This window comes from Limulus polyphemus, unplaced genomic scaffold (assembly GCF_000517525.1).
Source record: "Limulus polyphemus unplaced genomic scaffold, Limulus_polyphemus-2.1.2 Scaffold1134, whole genome shotgun sequence".
Lineage (NCBI taxonomy): Eukaryota > Metazoa > Arthropoda > Merostomata > Xiphosura > Limulidae > Limulus > Limulus polyphemus.
Window position 1 is genome coordinate 42,401 of NW_013666744.1, and position 21,816 is coordinate 64,216.

General features: G+C 28.3%; 1 protein-coding gene across 1 annotated transcript in view; it reads left to right on the forward strand.

Moving 5' to 3' along the window:
- Positions 1–21,816, forward strand: part of LOC106462287 (collagen alpha-1(I) chain-like) — a 98,753-nt gene that overhangs the window by 38,297 nt on the left and 38,640 nt on the right. Inside the window, exons 6-23 of the mRNA XM_013922188.2 lie at positions 773–841; positions 1,285–1,380; positions 2,012–2,056; positions 3,860–3,913; positions 5,035–5,088; positions 7,655–7,708; positions 8,392–8,445; positions 9,898–9,951; positions 10,465–10,509; positions 11,500–11,553; positions 13,462–13,506; positions 14,800–14,853; positions 16,346–16,444; positions 17,249–17,293; positions 17,949–18,047; positions 19,410–19,517; positions 20,260–20,313; positions 20,866–20,973. Coding sequence (XP_013777642.1) covers positions 773–841; positions 1,285–1,380; positions 2,012–2,056; positions 3,860–3,913; positions 5,035–5,088; positions 7,655–7,708; positions 8,392–8,445; positions 9,898–9,951; positions 10,465–10,509; positions 11,500–11,553; positions 13,462–13,506; positions 14,800–14,853; positions 16,346–16,444; positions 17,249–17,293; positions 17,949–18,047; positions 19,410–19,517; positions 20,260–20,313; positions 20,866–20,973 — 1,191 coding nt within the window. The remainder of the gene's footprint in view (positions 1–772; positions 842–1,284; positions 1,381–2,011; positions 2,057–3,859; positions 3,914–5,034; positions 5,089–7,654; positions 7,709–8,391; positions 8,446–9,897; positions 9,952–10,464; positions 10,510–11,499; positions 11,554–13,461; positions 13,507–14,799; positions 14,854–16,345; positions 16,445–17,248; positions 17,294–17,948; positions 18,048–19,409; positions 19,518–20,259; positions 20,314–20,865; positions 20,974–21,816) is intronic.

Sequence of the window (21,816 nt, forward strand, 5' to 3'; positions counted from 1 at the left end):
ATCACAAATACTTTACTGTATTGGAAATCAAAGCCAAAGTTATATAAACTTAAAGCTTTCATTATTTATTTTCCATGAACAAATATAGCATTAATATAAATAAAAAAATAGAAGTAGAACTATGTGTTTAGGTAAATACAGTTGGGGATATAACTCAGAGTAGTGTTTTATCAGTTACAATAAGTAAGAAAATTTTTGTTGTATATTGTACATTGATTAACATTATATATATCACTCTCCAGTGTACTATACCTATTTGAAATACTTTACATCACAAGAGAGACTTCAAAGGTGACTTAAACAATATAACTAGATTATAATCAGTTCTGCTGTGTGCGTTTCAGTGAAAATGGTGAGCATGAAGAAAATGATTTATCGTCGGCCACTACCCATTCCTAGAGAAACTTTATTACTTGTTCAGTACAGGAAAACTAGAACTCTGCACTTGTTTAAAAATGATCCATTGTTAAAATGTTATTACTAGTTTTAGTACCAAAAGATGTTACATTCTGAGACTGACCAAACACATTAAAGTCTATAAAGATCATTCAGAGAATGATTTTTCTTTTCACTTAAAAACACGTTAAAAAATTATTAGATACTAAACATAATTTGACATAAAGATCCCTTGCAAAGCATTCATAGAAAGAAAAACCTTTTTGAAAAATAAAATTAAAGAAAAAAAATTATATCTCACTTGCAATGGATCAACCATAGGACACACACACACAACATATAGCCAACAATAATGCTCACTTTACATATTTTACAGGGAAATCCAGGACAGCCAGGAGCACATGGAATCCCAGGTGGACCAGGTCCTCCAGGACCACCAGGAGATGTATGTTGAGTTTAAGTATTGTTTTTTTACTTTTTGCTTTGCATTATGGAAACTATTTAAATACAGTGAAAAAGGTAGTGCTGTTAGCATTAGATATATATTATGGTTTATATAATCAAAGTTTGAGAAAGTTTTAAAAAGTGGTTAATTAAGCTTATTTAAATTAACTGTTGTTAATGAACAGAATATTAGGTATAATCTTATACCATATATATAGTGAATTGTGCTTAAAGTAACTTATAACGGTTAAAATTCACTGTCCTGTCCATGATTTAAAAAGTTTTAATTGGTATTGAAAAATTAAGAGAATATGTGTGCAAAGTTCAAAATTTGGATATGATATTAATTATTAAAAGTTTTAAAATCTATTTTATTTATGTTATTTATTGTCTTTTTCTTGTTGTTATTTCGAAGACAGTTTAGTAATTACCTAAATCCTGTAGGTGTCAGGTTGGTTTCAGCAACTTGCACTACAACAAGGTCTCAGTGGAGATAAAGGACCATCTCCTGATGCACTCAGTTTTATGCAAGCACAAGTGGTATGTGCTTTCTATTGTGTTGTATGATTCAGTCAACTATAACATAGGGTACATTTGTTTAACACAAGTGGTATGTATTTTGTGTTGTGGTATATGATTTAGTCTACTATAACAAGGGGGTTGTTTAACAGAAGTAGTATGTGCTTTGTATTATGTTCTATAATTCAATGTAGTATATGATGGGGCTTATTTAACACAAGTATGTACTTTGTATTGTGTTATATAATTCAATCTACTATACCATGGGGCTTGTTTAATTTATACAGTGGAACCAGCATATCTACCAACATCTTTCTGTGCTTCTATACAGATTTTTTGTTGGATTTTTAAAGTTCCATAGATCAGAGAGAATTCTATAAGTTGACAGTAACTTATCAGCTGTGAATGTTGATCTAAGCTTTTAGTGTACTAGAAATATACACTTTAACTAAGGAAAACTTTATAATACTTGTTAGGAGGTTAGGCATTTCTGTGTAGGAACAATTTGTAAGTATTTTATGCTCCAGTTCATACTTTTAAAATATGTATCAAAACAAATTATTATCATGAATATTGTTCATTTCAAATTTTATGCTGATTTTTTATTTTATGAAAAAGCTTAAGTAACTGTAGAGCTTCTGATTTAATATAGGGACCTGTTGGACCTAGAGGATCCCCTGGACCACCTGGACCTCCAGTAAGATTTGTATAGTTTTATGATATCAAGAATAATGTGTTATTTATAACCTATTTAAATGTATATCATTAAAAAATAAATGTTTGAATCAGGTGTCAGTATAGGAATTTACAATAAAGTATTCTCTTTGGTGATATGAATTTGTAAAGTGGTTGTTCTTTGTTTTTTCTGGCATATGGTTACTGTTCTCTGTGACTGTATATATAGTGTGAAAAGATTTTAATTTAAAACTAAATATGTTTTTTCATTTCGCATGTATACATATATATTATAGTTTTATACCATATTAAAAGTATTGAGCTCCACGTACTCTGTTTGCATAAAAATTGTTATTACTGCTGAAAAAACACCAGTGAAGGCAGACCCACAACCAGACTTATTTCTCACTAGCTGGATTATGCTTTGCCTGGACAGAAGCTATATAAATTGATGATTGATGAAAGGTTATCTTAGGACAAGAAAAGTTGCTTCCCTCATATGTAATTGTAAAAAACACTCATAAAAACTGCAAAATGCAAAACTGAAAATTTGTATGTATATTCCCATAGACCCAACAAACCTTGATAGCAAATTTGGTGAAGATACATTAACAGGGAGCAAAGTAGTGGTAAAAAATGTGAAAATGCCCATAAAAACTGCAAAATACAAAACTGAAAATTTGTATGTATCTCCACATGAATCCATTGAACCTCCATATCAAATTTGGTGGAGATCCATCTAGAGTGGCCGCAGTAGTGGTAAAAAACACCCATAAACTGCAAAATGCAAAACTGAAAATTTGTTTGTACCCCTGCATGGACCTATTGAACCTCCATACCAATTTTGGTTAAGATCCATTAACACCCTGTGAAGTAGTTACATTGACATACAACAGAGAGTACTATTATATTTCTATAGATTGTTTTGAATTAGTTCATAATAGAGATCAGTATTTAGCTATGTAAATATGACTTTTCCTAGTATGTAACTTTTTACACAAATTTTAAACAGTTATGGCTAAGGGAAGGATATGAGCTCCCCAACCCCATCTTTTTTGTTGTATGCATAAGTTAGGATTGAGCTATGATTTAAAGTTGAGCTATGATCTAAAGCCTGAGCTACAGCTGAACTGACTTTTTTTGAAAGTTTGTTTCTTTACTTATATTCATGAATGATAGATTTAGTAATTGAAGTGTAAATAACAGAATTCAAAATTATAAGCTTTGTTTTTTGCATGTTATTATTAAGGAATTTTTCTCTTTCGGGATTATTAATCTTCAAAATGTTTACCACATATGTATATATATATGCATGAATTATTAGGTTTCATCTAGATAACATGATATCAAAAATTAGTTATATCTGAATTTTTGATAACCTGTAGGTGCCACTGAAGATTAACATTAATTTTTATGGTATGTTATTTTCAGAATACTGATGATGGTAATTATTTTTTAAGGTTTTCAGATTATATTTTCTGAGCATACAATTTTTTATAAGTAAGTGAAAACTGACAATGGATATAGAAGTAAATTCTACTGTTTTATTAATTTTAGAAAAAAGTGATATATATTACACCTGATAAAATAAGCTTTGTATAACTGGATTGTTATGGATATTTTCTGGCAAACTATTTATATTTTATTTTAAATTAGCACATTATGTTGAAAAAAAAACTGGTGGTGTATTTATATATATCATTATATATAAGTACACCTCTAGTACATGTTTTCAAAGAATTTGTGCTATAATTTTTTTTCATCATTACAAATAAGATTATGTTTTTATTAAGAGATGTGTAATGATGCCACTTGCTTTTCATAGGGACCTCAAGGTTTTCAAGGACTAAGAGGAGAACCAGGGGATGGAGGTCCTCCGGTAAGCTATAATTAATATTAACGTCCAAAATAAGTAAGCTACCAACTTAGACCAAAACTATAAATCAACTTGGTAATGGATATAGAAAGAGAAAAATACTTTTTATGTGTTTTTACTTATTAAAGATTAAAACGACTTGTTTCATCAATTGGATACACTCTGTTAATGATATTTATGGTCATAAACCTAATAACATCTCATGAGGTTTGGTCAGTTTATGAGATTTAAGTTAGTTCTAAATCCAAATAGTAAGGTAACAATGTAAATCAATTTTTATAATAGAAGTGTAATAATAAAAATAAAATAATAGAATTAGATATAATTATTGTTACTCTTTCTTGATCATGTGATAATTTAATATGGCCTGATAATAAGCTACAGTAAAGCTAATATAGATATGTTGACTCATTGTACCATTTAATTAATATGATACCAAGACAAATAAAAACGTGTCCTACTTGTTTTTTGCATATTTATTAAATGCATAAATATCTATGTATTTTACTCTTAAATTTTGGAACTTTGGCATTTTTATGCACAATCCTCAAACACAGACTTATTTTTATTCTGCCTGCACAGTACTAAAGATGAAATCAGCACCCTACTAATGGTTAAGAAAGTACATTATATTACCTTTCTTAGTGACATATTTTGAAAAGGTGTAAAATTAGATACCACCCATTTTCTTTAACTCTTGTATGATAATTCATTAGGCTGATTTATTACAAAAAAGAAGCTATCGTAATTATACACGCCGTTCTTATCAATCTGGCATCACCAATCAATGTTAGTATATTTTATTTTTAGAAAAAAAATTATTTATTAATATTGTAACCTGTTTTTCAGAATATAAAGGTAACTAAGGAGATCTTAAGCCTTTGTACAATACACAAAACTGTATGGGAATGGATCCAGTACTAACTCAAATTGGTGGAGTTTTTAATCTTATCAACAGCTTAGATAATTCCAGTGCGGTTATAGTATATACATATGACTCTCATGTCCACTGAATTAATCCGTTTGAAAACTCTATTATCTTTAAAGCTTCTTATTTTACAAAATAAAGATATGTTTACCTTAAAGTTATTGAATTAAATGTAACTAAGTTTTTGTGTTTATAGGGACCACCTGGTCAGCCAGGAGAGAGAGGGCTACCTGGTTTACTTGGAAAAGATGTAAGGGATGTTTCTAATAACATGATTCTCTAGGTTATTTTACGTTTTAAAGAGAGCATTTCATTCAAATGTTTTAATTTTTTAACGATGCATTTGATTATTAAACTCAAAAGAGTATTAGTTAATCATAAATTGTTTTTTATTTTTATTATTAAAAAACAATCTTTGTTGTATAAGAAAGATAGAGATTGCAAAATAAACTGTTATTTTTTCTTCTTACAATTTCAAAAGAACTGTTATTACCGAACTAGGTTTATTCATTCTTGGCTCAATTCAAATTGACAACTACTATTATCATACTCTCCCAAGTTCATAATTTTTCACCATCATCATCTGAACTTACTTTGGTAAAGTTCTCACTCATATTAGTTATTACTTTTATAATTCAAAATGTCATATAGAATTTAAACTAATTTACTGTAAAAGATATGCTGATAACACAATTAATATTTTTCAGTAAAGAAGTAATGTTGAAAAATTATTGCAATATTTATGTAATAAATATCTAAAATACTATTTTGTATAATCAACAAGGTACTTTTGAAGTAGGTGTTTATCATAGATCAACGTTTTCAAAACTTTATACACATTTCAGTAGTTTTGTTCCTAAGACATAGAAAATAAATTTGATAAAAATTTTTGTCATCATTCGTAAAGGATTGTAAGAAAACTTCCATGACAAAATAAATCGTAATAAAAAAATTTTGAAACATAATGAATTTGATACTATTTTTCATTCATAGGAATGTTAATGAGATACTAATTTTACTGACCATCCCTAAATTCTTGAAGTTTGATGTGCCAAAGAAATCAAATACGTTGTCATATTAAGGATGGAATAAAAGAAATTAGATTTAATATCAGAGTTCATCCACAGGTTCATGTAAGGTGCAAATTTAGGAACAATATTCATATAAATTTCTTATTTCATTCTAGGTATATAATACCCAAAAGTAAGAAGTCATTTGTTGTTTATAAATTTGTTTTTCCTTCTTGCATGGAGAAATATCTAGGCTCCTCCACTAGATGGTTCTTAACATCTATAAAAGAGCATATTCATGGGAAAATTCAGAACTTACTAAGGATAGCATGTCACTTTTAAGATTGTAACATGTCTATTATGAGTGAGAATTTAGTAGAGTAAGTCAAACTGATGATGATGAATTTGGAAGAGTTTCAGAACTACAAATCTGAAGCCAAGAATTAATCGATGGAATTCAACAATACCACTTGTTTTGAAATTGTAAATGAAATGTTATATTTGAAAATATTATTTTCTGGTGAATTATGCCACATGTTTATATACTATCTTCAAATCATATTTTGTATAGAATGGCACCTTAGTGGAATTCCTTCAGTGTTAAGTGCATATATCACAAAACTGTATATTTGTGACATTATATCAGTAACATATATATATACATGTTTACACAATTGTAAAAACCAACAGAAAATAAAACTGAAAACTTTACATATATACAGACATACTATGTAATATGCATGTAGATACACTAGGAACTGCAAGAAAGAGTATTTCATGTCTGACAAGTACATTAACACAGTGAATGGGTAAATGAAACGTCCATCTCTATAGCTGAATTAGAAGATAAGCATGGAATATTTATATCTGACTTATACTTCCAGTGTTTTCTCAAATTAAAATGAAGTAACTGATTGTACATAAAACTTTTATTGTACAAAACTTTTAAATATGAAAATTTATAATTCTGTGGAATGACTATTTTAACTCGTAAACAAAACATTTTAATATATTTTTCATGTATGCAGTTATCGGTCAATAACCATAATTTCTATGATTTGTTTAATAGTTTATAATTTTGAATTGTTTCATAATTACATTTTATAGCTGACATATCTTTGACCAAAGGACACCTACTTGCTATGATAAAAAATGGAAGTCCAAAGTACTAAAATGTATTTTCATTAAAGTGATTTTGATTTATTGTCATAACACTGTTCAGTACAGGCTTACTCCATTAATACAAAAAAAATTAATATGTTCAATTTGTTAAATCACATTGCAAAAATTGCTGTTGAAAAATGCATACATTATTTATGCTATTCCATAATCACTGCATTGAAAGATGAAATATTCTCTAAAGTTAAATTATAATTTCAGTTGATAGTATAATGGGCTAAGTCTTAGTTATTTTTTAATATAGATTAGTAGATAGCACAGTAGAAATACTTATTTTTTGCACATTAACTTTCTAAGAGAACACTATTGTGAGACTTCAGACACATTAATATACTTAACATTTCTTGTTATCATGTGACTGTGAAAATGGAATTTAAAAATTTGTATCTATATCTGTAATGAATGTTATTATGATTATTGTAGTGCATTTTCTTTCTCTCCTTTTACTATTTTTATCTCAGTATCTCTTGTACTTTGCTAAGTTCCTGAAATTAGAAAGCAGGTGTTACACATAGTGAGTATAATCAGTACACTGAAAAAACTGTGTAAATTCAATCAAAATTTGATTAATTATTGTCATGTATTGCATGTTATTTCTAAAAAAAATATTTTATGTATGCTGAGTAGGGAGAGCCAGGTGATGATGGAAGGGGAGGCCCACCAGGTCCACCAGGACCACCTGTAAGTTATGTTCAACAAATATCTGTATTTTATTACATATCCTTCTATGTATTCTGTTTGTTGGATATTTGGTTTGAATAATAACTTTTACTGGAACTTACTTTTAGAACTTTGTTATTTCCTCCTGGTTAAATGTGTTGTTTTGAACTGCTTGTATGAAAACTTTATACAACCTTAATGTTGTTAGCTTTATTAGTAACATTTTCAGAATATACAATCAATTTTAATTTTCATTTATGAATCAAAATTACCTATAAACTAGACCTTAATATCAGAAGATGTAATGCTTGTGTATTTTATTAACGTCTTGGTAATTTACCAATTTGTGTTCCACTTTATGCATCCAAAAATACAGGATAAGGTTAAAATATCTAGAAGAAGGTGTTTTAAAAAATTACTCATTAGCACTTTTTTTTTTACATGATAGAAAGATCATTAATTTCAATAAAAGTATTGTGTTCCGAGAAAATATAGAATTATTTCTATGGTATATTGTATGTCTTTATTTGTTCCTGTTAATTTGTCATTTAGTGAGTTTATTTGAATTTGTCAATAATAATTCAGTATTCATGAGTCAAGATTTTAACTAAATAAAAACAGCAACCTTAATTTTTCTGTACTTTTTTGCTTTAATCAAGAAAACTTGTGGGCATGCTTAAAGACTCATTTCTTTTAAACTTTAGGGAACACGAGGATTACCAGGAATGCCAGGTCTACCAGGTATTAAAGGTCATAGGGTACGTTGGCTTTCAATTTTAAACTACATTTAGTCAAAAAGAGCAAAAGACATGAGTTTGTTTGTTATTAAGCACAAAGCTACATAATGGGCTATCTGTGCTCTGCCAACTGCAGGTATCAAAACCTGATTATTAGTGTTGTAAGCTCTCAGACTTACTACTGAATTACTGGGGTAAGACATGAAAATTAAAAAAATAATTTGTAGTAACAAATATCATTAATATAGGAATATTTTATAAATCTCGTTTTAAGAATTATTTTTCATTTGACTGTGAAGAAACATTTTAATAATGAAAACTAAGCATGTTTGAATTCCTTCGGTTTAAAAATGTTTATAATTTAAGCAATTATTGCTGAAATGTATATTTTTTCATTTTGTTTCAATAACTAAATTTGTCATGCATTATTATGTTTATTTAACCTATCAAGCTCCTTAAGATTATGTTAAATGTTTGAAAAAATATTTTAATTTTCTCTAATAGCATATTTGGTAAATATTCATTCTGAATATTTCAGCTTTTTTGGTTTCTTTTATTTTTAAATTATCATTGTATAGCAGAAAACATTAAGATGCCTTCCGGGTGGCTTGCAAAAAATTATTGTAATAATTTTAAAATCAATCTTTTATTTCTTTTCTTGTACACCAAGATAAGCTTACATAAGAATTTATTGTTGATTAGAAATGAAATAGAAGAAAGTACTTACAATTGTGTGAAGTATTGTTGTTGTCAACAAAGTATTGTAAAGAAGTCAACAATATTTTAACATGAAGTAGAAGTAGTTCATCAAATCTTAAGGACATATATAATAACTTAAAGAAATTTGGCTTGAGTTTTTAGTGTAGCATAACATATTTTACATACAAACATGTAACTGACTTAAGGCATTGTAGTAGCTGTATATGCTGATTAGCTACAAGGTTATTCTTTAGTTTATTGGTAAAAGCACTTGTTTGTTTCAGCACCTTGTTGGACAGGTGGTCAAATCCAGCACCTAGGTTAGGGATATGGCATAGAAATTGGTGCCCAATTAAGAAACTTAGGCTTAAAGATATCATTTTTGTGAGAAATGTGGAAGGTTGTAGCCAGTTGATATAAGTAACTTGGAAGTAAAAATTTTAGCTCAGTTTATATTGAACAAGCACATGATTTTCATCACCTTCTTTGGCAGTTAATAGAAACCCCAGAAGCAAAGGTATTGAAATACCACAACATTGCCAGTAGTGTTAACAATGATCTTGTCCATAGTATTGTAGTTGAAAAGCTCTTGTACTGCTCTTAAATCATCTTAGCTCAGTGTTTATGAAAAATAAAGTTTTGTTTTTACTTTAATAAGATATAGTTAACAGGAGAATTTGACAAAATGCTAAAAACGTTAATGAAATGAAAGTTTATTATGTTTAATTTCTTAAAGAACATACATGAAACTAATTATAGACATTGATGTTACAGGGTTTTCCAGGTATAGATGGATCTAAAGGTGAACAAGGCCCTTCAGGAGAGAAAGTATGGAATATGAGATAATTTCTTAACCTTCTGAATAGCATAACCCATTAAATCATGGCTAAAAATTTATACGATTCTTTGAAAGCAAAGAATAATGTGTCTTCTTTGCCACTGTTTTACCATTTTTGTGTCTGTTTATTATGAATCAGAAATATTTGATAAATGGTGGAAAGATAAATTCACTAACGTCACCACATAAAGTAAATAAAAATATGCAATAAAAGATTCTTTGTTTGAATAAGAAACTTAACAAATCTTCAAAACTCATGTGCTTAATATTTTTGTCTTTATTCAATTGTTATTATTTCAGTATTATAATAATATAGTTGTGAATTTATCCTTCATATACACAAAGCTACAGTTAGGAAAGTTATTTTCATAAACTTATATTTATGGTAACCAACAAACAATCTATATTGGTACTGCTAGAAATAGTTGAAAAAACTATTAAGAATATTTACTTTATTAAATATAAATTGAAAATTTCAATGTATGTTGTCTTTCATTTTACAGGGTTCTATGGGACTACAGGGTAAAATGGGCATTGTAGGTCCAATGGTAAGATTGTCATTTCAATGTTTATTTACATTAAAATCAATATATTTATGTAATGGAAGCTACAACTTGCCTATTTAGCAGTTGCAAAAAGCTGTAGCATTAGTTTAATTCTTATGTATTTCCATTCTTAAATTTGAAGATATAGAGCTAGAGCTAATTAAACATGTTATCAAAAAGAGAAAGATGGAATATTATTTCATAAATATTTAAGTAAATAAACTGATAGCTTACATTCTAAATAAATTAAATGCTATTTATATTACTAGAAGCTGTTTTTTTATATTTTATTTGCAAAAGAATAATCAAATGTTATATTAAATAATTTAAAAATGAAACTTGTATAAAAGATCTATTTACAATTAAAAGCAATACAACGTTAAAATCTTACATAATAAATAATTATCAAAAACAGGGACTTGCCCTAAAAGACTACATCTGTTATGGTGTCGGTATGACACCAGCTTTAGGAGTAATGGTAGAAGTAATGTTGGGACTTATATACTCACATAATCATTTGCATATTAAAACACTATCTAGACTCAAACTATCCTGAGTTATAACACATCTGTCCAGTATTTTATTATTTATAGACCTGGACCAGCTTCCTTGTTTAATATAATATCTTTGTTTTTTTCAATTTCTATAGTTTCCCTCATATTTAGTTCTATTATAAATTCTACCTGTTTTATTAACTTACTTATATTTAATTATATTACAACCAAAATATTTACAATACATTATAAGGTGCACTGTACTTGCTATTTTTTCATTTGTGTGAAACAAATTATATGGTTATTAGCTAATGTTTATGATATTATTAGTGGATACTTCACTTTTTCAGATTTCATGCAAAGCAGTTAACTTAAGTTACTCTCTTTTACACCAGGGTGTTTTTTTTTTGTTTAACTGTAACTACTACAGATAATAATACTATAGATTTCATTCTGTAAAACTGTACAGGTTGAAATTCTTCCTTTTAAAATAACTTAGGGACCTTCTGGACCTAGAGGAGAGCGTGGAAAAGAAGGGCCTCCTGGACCTCCTGTAAGTAAATCATTTAGTTTAATTTTTGCATCTGACACAGTTCCTTAAGTTCCATTAATCATTAGATTAATACTTATTTTTTTAACTGTGTCAAGTGATAACCATTAACCACAATACATTGTTTGGCATTTTGGAGTTATACATTAGACAACTTATTTTGGTTGTTTGTACTCAAAACAGACAACAAATAAGATATCTAAATGGGACTCTGCTTTTTCACATCCTGTACATGAAAAATACTTAAATAAGATACAAATATATTATGTTACCTCTATCCATACCAAGATGACTGGGGTAATAAGCCTGACTAGACTGAATACTTCCATTATACAAAATTTGTGTAATAATGTGATGCATTAAAAAAATAAACAGGGTATTGCTGAACAAGCATCTTCAATTCATATTCTAGAGACACTAGTAACTGGATAAAGGTAAAGGTTTGACCTAGCAAGTGTAAGTTGAGATAATGTAACATAAATAGAACCAAAAAATCTGTAGAGCTCACTTAATGTACACGAAATCTATTGACAGATAAATCAAAGTTGTTGTTTTTATTGGACTTACAATAATAATTATTTTCTAATCCCAAGTTACATTAGCACATAAGGTTAATAAATTAATTGATTAAAAGATAGGGCAAAGCATTATATTTAGTTTAGCTTTAAAAATACTTTACAAAACTCAGTGATGAATTTAAAATTTCATCTAAGAAAATTTAAACAAACTAAAATGGACACAAAATATTATCTGAAATGATCGAAAAACCAATTATTTTAGTTGTAACAGAAATGTACTTTTCACAATTAAATATATGAAGTTGAGACTTGGCTCTCTTTTAATTACAGGTACAAACAATGTTTATTTAAATACCAGAGATATGCAGCCAGTAGCAATTACATGGGCCACAAACTTGATGTATCTTACACGAGAGATCATAAATTACAGTATAAAGGAATAGTTACTTTAGTAATGAAAAATTATCATAAAACAACCAATAACACAATTAAACTTATAAACCCAAGAAGAAAGCATTTATTTACTACCAAGTTCCCACTTAATAAATCATACCTGTCAACTTGCCTACTTTTTCCCAGAATGTTTCCAATATTTTTACTCCCTTTTCTAGTTCTTTTCATTAATGTAAAAATCTACCATTATTAATTTTTGTATATAAAACATTACAGAACTATTATACCAACTCTTTTATCTTCCTGTGTTTTTGTTCAATATTCTAGTAACTTGTGGGATAAGCTTGGAAGAGGAAACTGAAAATTGGCCAATATAACAGCCAATTTCAAATGTGAAAAAAAGAAAATAAAATTTTGATTTACCTGGAAAATTCATTAAATTTCTTATCATTTCAATAGAAAATTACTTTTATTTGGTGGAATGCATTCCTGATATACTGATGATGAGTCAGAAATGTCTATGATAAAAACTCTGTATTTGTCCAATTCTAAAACTAACAAACTTGAGGGATTACAGTAATAACACCAAACAGTCATGGTTGCATACAGTAATGTCAAATATTTCAAGGTCTTAGTAGTTTCAATAAAATTTTTATCTTTCTTGCTGTGTCACTTGCTCATTAGACAAGAAAAAAATTGTGTATATGTTTTATTTATTTGTAAAATTTAACAATATGAGATTGAAATATATTAGGTATATTAATACAAGATGATTCAATTAGCTCTTGAAAAACAATTTTAGTATATTTGTTACAAAATTTAAATACACTGCAATCAAAATACAGTATTTATAAACTAACCTATTTGTAATAGGTTAATGTTGAAAATATTTTACTTCAAGTAGAATAAAAGTGTCATCTTTTACACATTGTATGTAATTATTTATGACATTTATTTTGTGAACTATTGTAGTTATTTCTCTTTTCATATCTTATTTCAGGGTTTAAGAGGAATTGATGGTTTACCTGGACCTCCTGGGCCTCCAGTAAGTTATTGTAGTTCATTTCTACAATGCCTTTGTATTGTGTCAGTGTATTGTGTCTTTGTATTGTGTCAGTGTATTGTGTCTATATTTTTATGTAGACAACATCTTAGTTTCCTTTTGTATAACGTATATTTCCTAGCACTTATCATTGTTTTATTCTTATTTTCTATCATACTGTGCAATTCTCATTATTCAAGTACTGTATACCTTACTTAAAGTAAGCTTTATGTGTAAGTATGTATTTGTAAATAGACAATAGGTATAATTATTTTTTTCTGATTTATATATATCTATATACGTATATTAGGGTAATCCTTATTTTTGAAAATCACATATTCTTACCCTCTCAATCTATCTAGAAAACAATACCTGTGAAAATTCATGGAAATTGTGATTTATTTATTAGTGCCTCATTTACAAAACTTGAATATTTTTTATCTGAACACATAATATTTTGAACAATAGAACTGTATGTAACAAATTGACCAGGGATCAAAAGTTGATGTAGGTGACACTGAAGTGAGTCCCATCAGTAATTCCCTTGTTAATTTTGGAATATTTCTGAAGCCTTTCCAAGAACTGCATATAGTGGGACAGAAGTAGCTATGGGAACAGAGAGCCAGGCATGGACATAGCCCTTGCAATGGTGAAACAAAGGAGTTAACAAAGTCAATTCCCCTTATTTGCTTTGAATCTGACATCTTCCTTTGTCTCACTGAACATGAAGATCTTGAAACTATGTTTATTTGTTTTTTCCTGATATATGTATTTTCTCACCTTGGATTTGAACCCAAGACCCATCACTTACTAGAAGAGTGCTCTACCAACTGAGTTAAAGGGTTAGCCCCCTAGTACTTGTGAGTGAGGCACCTGTTAACTACTCATACTAACATTTAATAGCAAAAGTAGTAAAAACTTCTAGGTTGATGAGGCACCATTAAATACAACCTAATTTTGATGACATTTTGCAGGGACAACAAATGAGGGGTGAGAGGTCAAGGTTTCTCATTTTCATGTTTTGTCATATCTATAGGAATCATGCTAATATATATATATACATATATTTATTCAATAATCTCTTTGCTATCTTGCTATTTTCAGCATATTGGATGTTTGATCACATTAATACATTCTGTTAAAATTTCTAGCTTATGAGATATTCTGCATAAGAGTATAGTATTTATGACATTCTTAAAATGGCAAACATCTGGCCTTCTGAGGTGTTTCTTACTGAACTGATTTATTGTTATGGATGATCTGGGGTAAATTTAGTGATGGCAATTTCATTATTAGGGATCAGTTGGACGTCCAGGACCACCAGGTTTTCCTGGATTACCAGGTTCAAAGGTAAGTCAACCCTAAAATAATCTCCATTAAATTAATAGTTAATGAATTAAAAACAAAGCTTTCACTGACTTTTGGTTTAATTTTTCATACAAATATACTTGATGGCAATAACTTTATCTGATTGACAATATTTTTAAAAGGGCTTTTGATAAAATGATAACACAAATTTAATATAATTTAAATCTTATCATTTTTTAGATTTTTTTTTTAGTTTATAGCAACTTGTATGTGGTTAATAAATCTTAAGACTAAAACTCTCAATCACATATTAAACTACGATTTTAACTTTAGTAGAAAAAAGAAATATGCTTTTAGAATGCTTTAATTATTGAAAGCTACAAATATTTATTTTAAAGAAATCGTAGCCTGATTTTAAATAAATTTGAGTTATGAGCATTATTATTTAGTTTTAATTGTGAATTACTTGTTTCAATAATGAGTGAAGTGCATAATGTGGAAATGAAAAGAAGGTATTTGATAACAAAGTTTTGTGATTCACAAATGTACATGCTATCAAAATTGTTAGCAATATTTATGTATGAACTTAATTCTTTATCACAATGGGAGATTTGCACTTAGAGAACTGGATTTTAATTCTAAATATATTGAACACATAAAAAAGCTATGAAGAAACCATGTAATGCTGAAACATTTTAATTTTAGATATATTTTCTTGGAATAATGAATTCAGATTATTCAAAAATATTCTGAATTTAAAGTCTAATGACTTACCTAAGACCAAGTTTTTATTTCATTTTAGTGAACAAGTATTAAAGTAATAAAACATTATATTAATGCTTTGTGATATTATGTTTATTCATATTTAATTTTTGCTGGATTTCTAAAAAAAATGCTCTAAAACAGGAAGAAATTAAAGTACAAATAGTGTTTTATATTGCTTTCTTCTTAATTCAAACCTGTAATCAGAGTAAAACTTTTCATACATAAAAAGTATCTCTTACAATAGTCATGTTTATATATTGTCATCTACCTGTCATAACTAGACTGTAAATGTAAATTCTGTTTTGTTTGTGTATAACTGGTTAGAATTGGCTCTGATGATCAACTTTAAAATTGAGTGATACAAAATGAGGCTGAAACTATATGAAGGATCCACCATTTGACTGATGATAATTTTTTAATGATATTAGTATACATGTGTAGGAAAAACTTGTATACATAAAATATATATCAGGTTAAGATTTTATAAGTTTTTATATCTGTTGAAAACAGAATCCACTTATTTAAATACAGTTAATATGTTTTGAAGAGTACACACAAAATTATCAAAACCAGTTTCATAGTGTTTGTACTAATATCTTATTCAAAAGTGCAGTTTATTTTTTTTTATTTATCTAGATATTGAGTTTAGTCTTACAGGTTTAATAAAGTTCGAACTAATACAGGTAAATTCAAAGTATTGTACTTAATCATAAATTCGTTAAAGAATACATACATTCCACTGAATGTTATATATTTATCTACTATTCAGGGAGATGCAGGCCAACCAGGACCCAAAGGCAGCCAGGGTTTACAAGGCCCAAGAGGAGAACCAGGTAGTCCAGGTATTTCAGGGGAAGATGGACAAATGGTAAGTAGACAGATATCTCTAAAGTTAAAATAGGGCAAACCAGTGGCTTTCTTATCTCAGGAAATGAATAAACTAGTTGTCTGTATCCTCTGTTAATTTAATTCCATCTTTAATAATCTTGATTTTTATTACATTACAGTTTGAAAAATCTAATTAACTTAGAACAATAATTTCTATTAGATCACAGTTAAAACTGCTGTTAATAAATTTTTACTAATAAATTGCATGAGTGACAAAGCATGTTTTTAAACTATTAAAGTTTCTGAACTTCTTTATTACCCCATGAAACTTTGTTATGCCATATCACAGATAAGATACAGTCAAATTATGTTTTATATATTAATCCCATTCTACCTTTCTTTTCTTTTTACTTGAATTTTTTAAAACTTCTTACCAAAACATTTTATATCACCAAAATTCTTTGTAAATAAATGTGCACTATTGCTTTATACTTTTATGTTTTGATAAGAACAATGCTTTGGCTTATGTGATTAAATGTATTGAATTGGCTTACAAAAATAAGATTTTTAGCACAATGCTATATTTATATAGTAATAAACATTGAACTCTGCTTTCAAAATGTGGATGGGTGAAAGGCTGAGAAGACTAAAATTTGTCTGAATCATTGTAGGAGATATTTAGAGATGCTATATTGTATAAGTACATTAAGTATAAGCTTGCATTTATTTTGCTAAAATCTTTTTATCTCTGAAATTTGAAATCTTTTAAAATGGCTTAATAACTTTAGTAATGTTTATCATGTTAAACATAACATTTCTTATGTTTTTTGTTGTTTTTTTCAAGGGTCCTCCAGGAACGGATGGACTACCTGGAGAAAAAGGATCACCTGTAAGTACATAAACAGATTGTTACTCTGGTTTAATGAACTAACACAGAACTTTATACTGTTTTAGCAAATGCCACATAAAGTTGTTATAATGACCATTAGTCACTATATCTACATTTGCAGAGTATGTATAATATATAATCCAAACTTCAGTCAAAAACACAATTAGGTTTAATACATGCAAGTTTTTCATATCAACATATGATGTTCATCTATTGTGTTAACTTGAATGAACAGAACATAGAATATGAGTTAGAAGTTAGAGTATACTCAAGAATTTTGGGTACTTCAATGTATTGATTAGCTATATTTATTTTTACTACATTGTTTTTTCTTCAGTACAATACTTTTGCTACTGCTTAATTGAACTTCACCAACAATAATGGCACTCACCTAAGAAATATAATTAATCATATTCCATAATAAAACATGTTCCATGTTTTATATATTATTTTTATTTTAAAAGGAGAAAAGAATGATTGTTTTGTAGCTGTCAATGGTGAACATAGATAAACATATGTTTATTGCTTTTTCTCTATACGACTTATGTATCTGCTAACATTGTTTATACAATACTGTATCATACAGATTAGATAAATAACTATATAAAATGTTTAACTTTTAGCTAAATACACGACGTCTTTTTTAATTTCTTAGGGTGACAGAGGGCCTACTGGAATACCAGGGTTTCCTGGGGGTCGTGGCCCTCCTGGACTTTCTGGCAGTCCAGGACCTGTTGGACCTAAAGGAGCACCAGTAAGTAAGATTTCAGTTCAGTAAAATGTTAACAAGATATGACCTTAGGATGTTAATTGTGTGCCAAATCTACATTAGTATTTGTTAATACTTTTATAAAAAAGTACATGGAAAGTTTAAGGCCAAGCTCTACGAAAAAGGGAATGGCTTTGATCAGCTCCATATTTTGCTAATAGAGGGCATGCAAACAGCAGCCTTGTATTAAATAAACAAGTATAATAATGGTTGGAGACGGCTTGAATGGGTAATGAATGACAAAACCTTGTCGAAACATTGCACGTTTGCTGTTATGTTAAACTTATATTAAAGTTTTTCTTCATTACTCATTCAAACCGTCTCCAACCATTATTAGTCTCAAAGTGGGTTCCTCGTCATTGAATTTGAAAACAAGTATAATGGCATCTAAACATAAATAGCTTATGCACTAATATTTAAGTTGAGTTTTTGCTCTATTTTCAGTATTTGAAAGCTTCAAGAAATGTGGTCAAGTTCAATGTTCAGTGATAATGTTCATTAAAATACAGTATTCACTATTGTGTCTTCCATTTTGAATTTTTCATGAAGGATAATAATCATTTCAAAAAATTGTAATTCTTAGTTTTGATTCAGCTCATGTGTGTATGTAACAATACAGTTTAATATACTAGGTCTGAATTTGATAGCGGAACTCAGAATCTATCAGGTAATACAGATAATTAAGTGTCACATTTTTTTTACAAGCCATATACATTTCTCTGTTTTGACCATAGAATCAAAACAGGTATGCCATTAAGAATATTCATTTATTTCTTAAATGTTATAAGTTCCACTTAACCAGACAAATTAAGTACCTAACAACCATGGGACACGACTTAGTATTTATCATTAAAACACCATAGAGCTTTAGATTGTAGAAATCATTTCTCCTTAAAACTGTGTTTGGTTTAGTAACTGATCATTAAATAAGAAATATCTACACGTCTAGGATAACAGATCAGTAATTTATGGTTTTCAATTGTAATTTTTCTTTCTGTATTAAGTAACTTATTTGCTTTTAATTTTATCCCATTTTTATATTAGTCTTGCCCAGCAATGGGTGGGCTAATAGTTATTTAAAAATAAGTTTAAAGAAGATATGTAACACATTAACAGAGAGTTAGAAGAACATTTAAGTTCTTCTACTATTTACTTGTTATTGTGATGAAAAATATAATGTGAATGTTGTTGTAGTTTGTAAAAAGAAATTATTATAGTTGTGAATAAGATTATATAATGTACTTATTATCATTGATCAGTTGTTAAGCATTTGATATTTCATTAGGATGTTCAAAGAAATAATTATAATAAAATAAAAAAGTGATATTTGCTTATTTTACTTGATAGGGAATACCAGGGGAAAGAGGACATAAAGGGGAATCAGGCAAAAAAGGAGAATCAGGAACATCTGGACCACGAGGTCTTCCAGGAACTCCAGGACGAACAGGAAAACGAGTAAGCAAGATTCCATTTTACTATTTTTCCTAGTAAATGTATAAAAATATCATAAATTATATTGATAAGAAAATATGTTCATTAATCTGGGAGCTGATATATAAGTTGATGTATTATACATATTGTGTTATACAATACCAAAAAAACCAATTTCCTAGGAATTCCTGAGGATTACTATATAAATACTTATCCTGCAAATAAATGTGTATTTAAACATCATCAAAACCAGGTTTCTCTTATTTAAGAGCAATATGATGTCCAAATTTGAAGAAAAAAAAACTATAATTGAGTAATTACCTTTGGTTAGCTGTATAAACCTAACTGTGTTTTACTATTTCAGCAAAAGAAGAGTAAGTCTGTAATTGTGTGTGGTCAACTATTTAAACATAACTTTGTATTCTCACTACACAACCAAAGAAAAATGAGTATGTACTTATGTGTGGTCTGCTAAATAAATTTGACTGTTTATACCCATTACACTTACTGCTGTGTCTTGAATAATGTAGTTTCGGGTGTTCATTTTAAATTAAAAAGCCTGTGAAGTTTCCACTTCAGACTATTTTAGAATGGTATCATTAAAGCTATTCGTAACATTACCTAGCCAAGAGAATAAGTAAAATATAGCATGGAGTAATTAAACACAGTTATAGTAATATTGTAATACTATATGTATTTTTTACTCAATTATATATTTAGCTTGTACATGGTTATTTAGTATAATATTTTCTTCAAATTGTTCTAGGGAAGAAGAGGAGCACCTGGATCACCAGGTCAAGCTGGACCACCAGGGGAAAGAGTAAGCTTCTCAAAGCATTTTAGTTTTGTACATCAGTTAGAAGTTGTATTATCTATATTATCCAATGATTGAATTCCTTACAATATTCTATGTAAATGTATAAAGGAATACGTAAACCTATACACAGAATATTTATTTAGAAAATGGTGTGCTGATGAAAACCTTCAACTAAGAGTCTAACAGAAACAGCAAATAAATAAACAGATTTGTCTAATTTTTTGACATTAAAGTTAATTTACTATAATCTGAGAAGAATTAGCAATTCATTTGTTAAAATTTGTTTACTAATGAATTATCTGAGAAGCATTAATAGTTTAATTGGTGAACTATATTAATTAACTGAATTATCTGAGAAGCATTAGTAGTTAATTGTTGAACTTTGCTAATTAAATTAATTGTCTGAGAAGTGTTAGCAGTTAATTCTTAAACTTTGTTAATTAAATGAATTAGCTGATAAGTGTCAGCAGTTAATTCTTAAACTTTGTTAATTAAATGAATTACTTTTTCAGAGCTTTTGATTCACAAATTTTAAGAAAACATTTTCTTAAACAGGGGGCTTTAGGACCACGAGGTTTACCTGGTCCAAATGGTCCTGTAGGAATGAAAGGAGCACCAGGAGATCGTGGTTCATCTGGACCACAGGGTATGAAAGGTTCACAGGTTTGTGTCTACATCTTAAGATATAATCTTGTCATGTATTAAACGTTTCATAAGCAAAAACTTGTAAAGTGTGTAGATATTCTTACTTTATAAATAAGTAGCAGATTAGACTCAAAATAGCAAGTTAGTAAGAGAGGCTAGTTGCGAAAGTGTTACTTTTGTGGTATGAATATTACCATAGTTGTGTCTTACATTAAACATTGTAGAATCATGAAATAAATGTAATAAAACATTCTAGACAAATTATATTAATAACAAGTATTTATTTTTATTTAAGAGAGTAATAAATTTTTATTGTAAAATACAGGAAAGCTGTACTTCATAAACATTTTAAAGTAATTCTGTTGTGACATTCAGATGTAATTTGGTTTCACCTATTATAAATTCTTAAAAAATTAAATGTGGTTTATAGATTATAACCAAAGTTATCTTAAGCATGCATCAAGTAACAAAAAAATTTAAGAAAATAACAAAATTCTCATAGAATACAAAATCAAAAACAAATGAAATATTAAAAATGGTTAAACTAATTTGTGTGTGTGTATAAATAAGTATGAGTTTTTGCTGGAGTACAAGCCATTATCATAAAGCATCTTTTTAAAAATGGCTAAAACTAACCTTTTTAAAAAGATGCTTTATGATAATGGCATGTACTCCAGCAAAAACTCATACTTATTTATACACACAGGGTTAAAACTAATCTGTGTGTATAAATAAGTATGAGTTTTTGCTGGAGTACATGCCATTATTATAAAGCACCTTTTTAAAAAGGGTTAATACTAATCTGTGTGTATAAATAAGTATGAGTTTTTGCTGGAGTACATGCCATTATCATAAAGCACC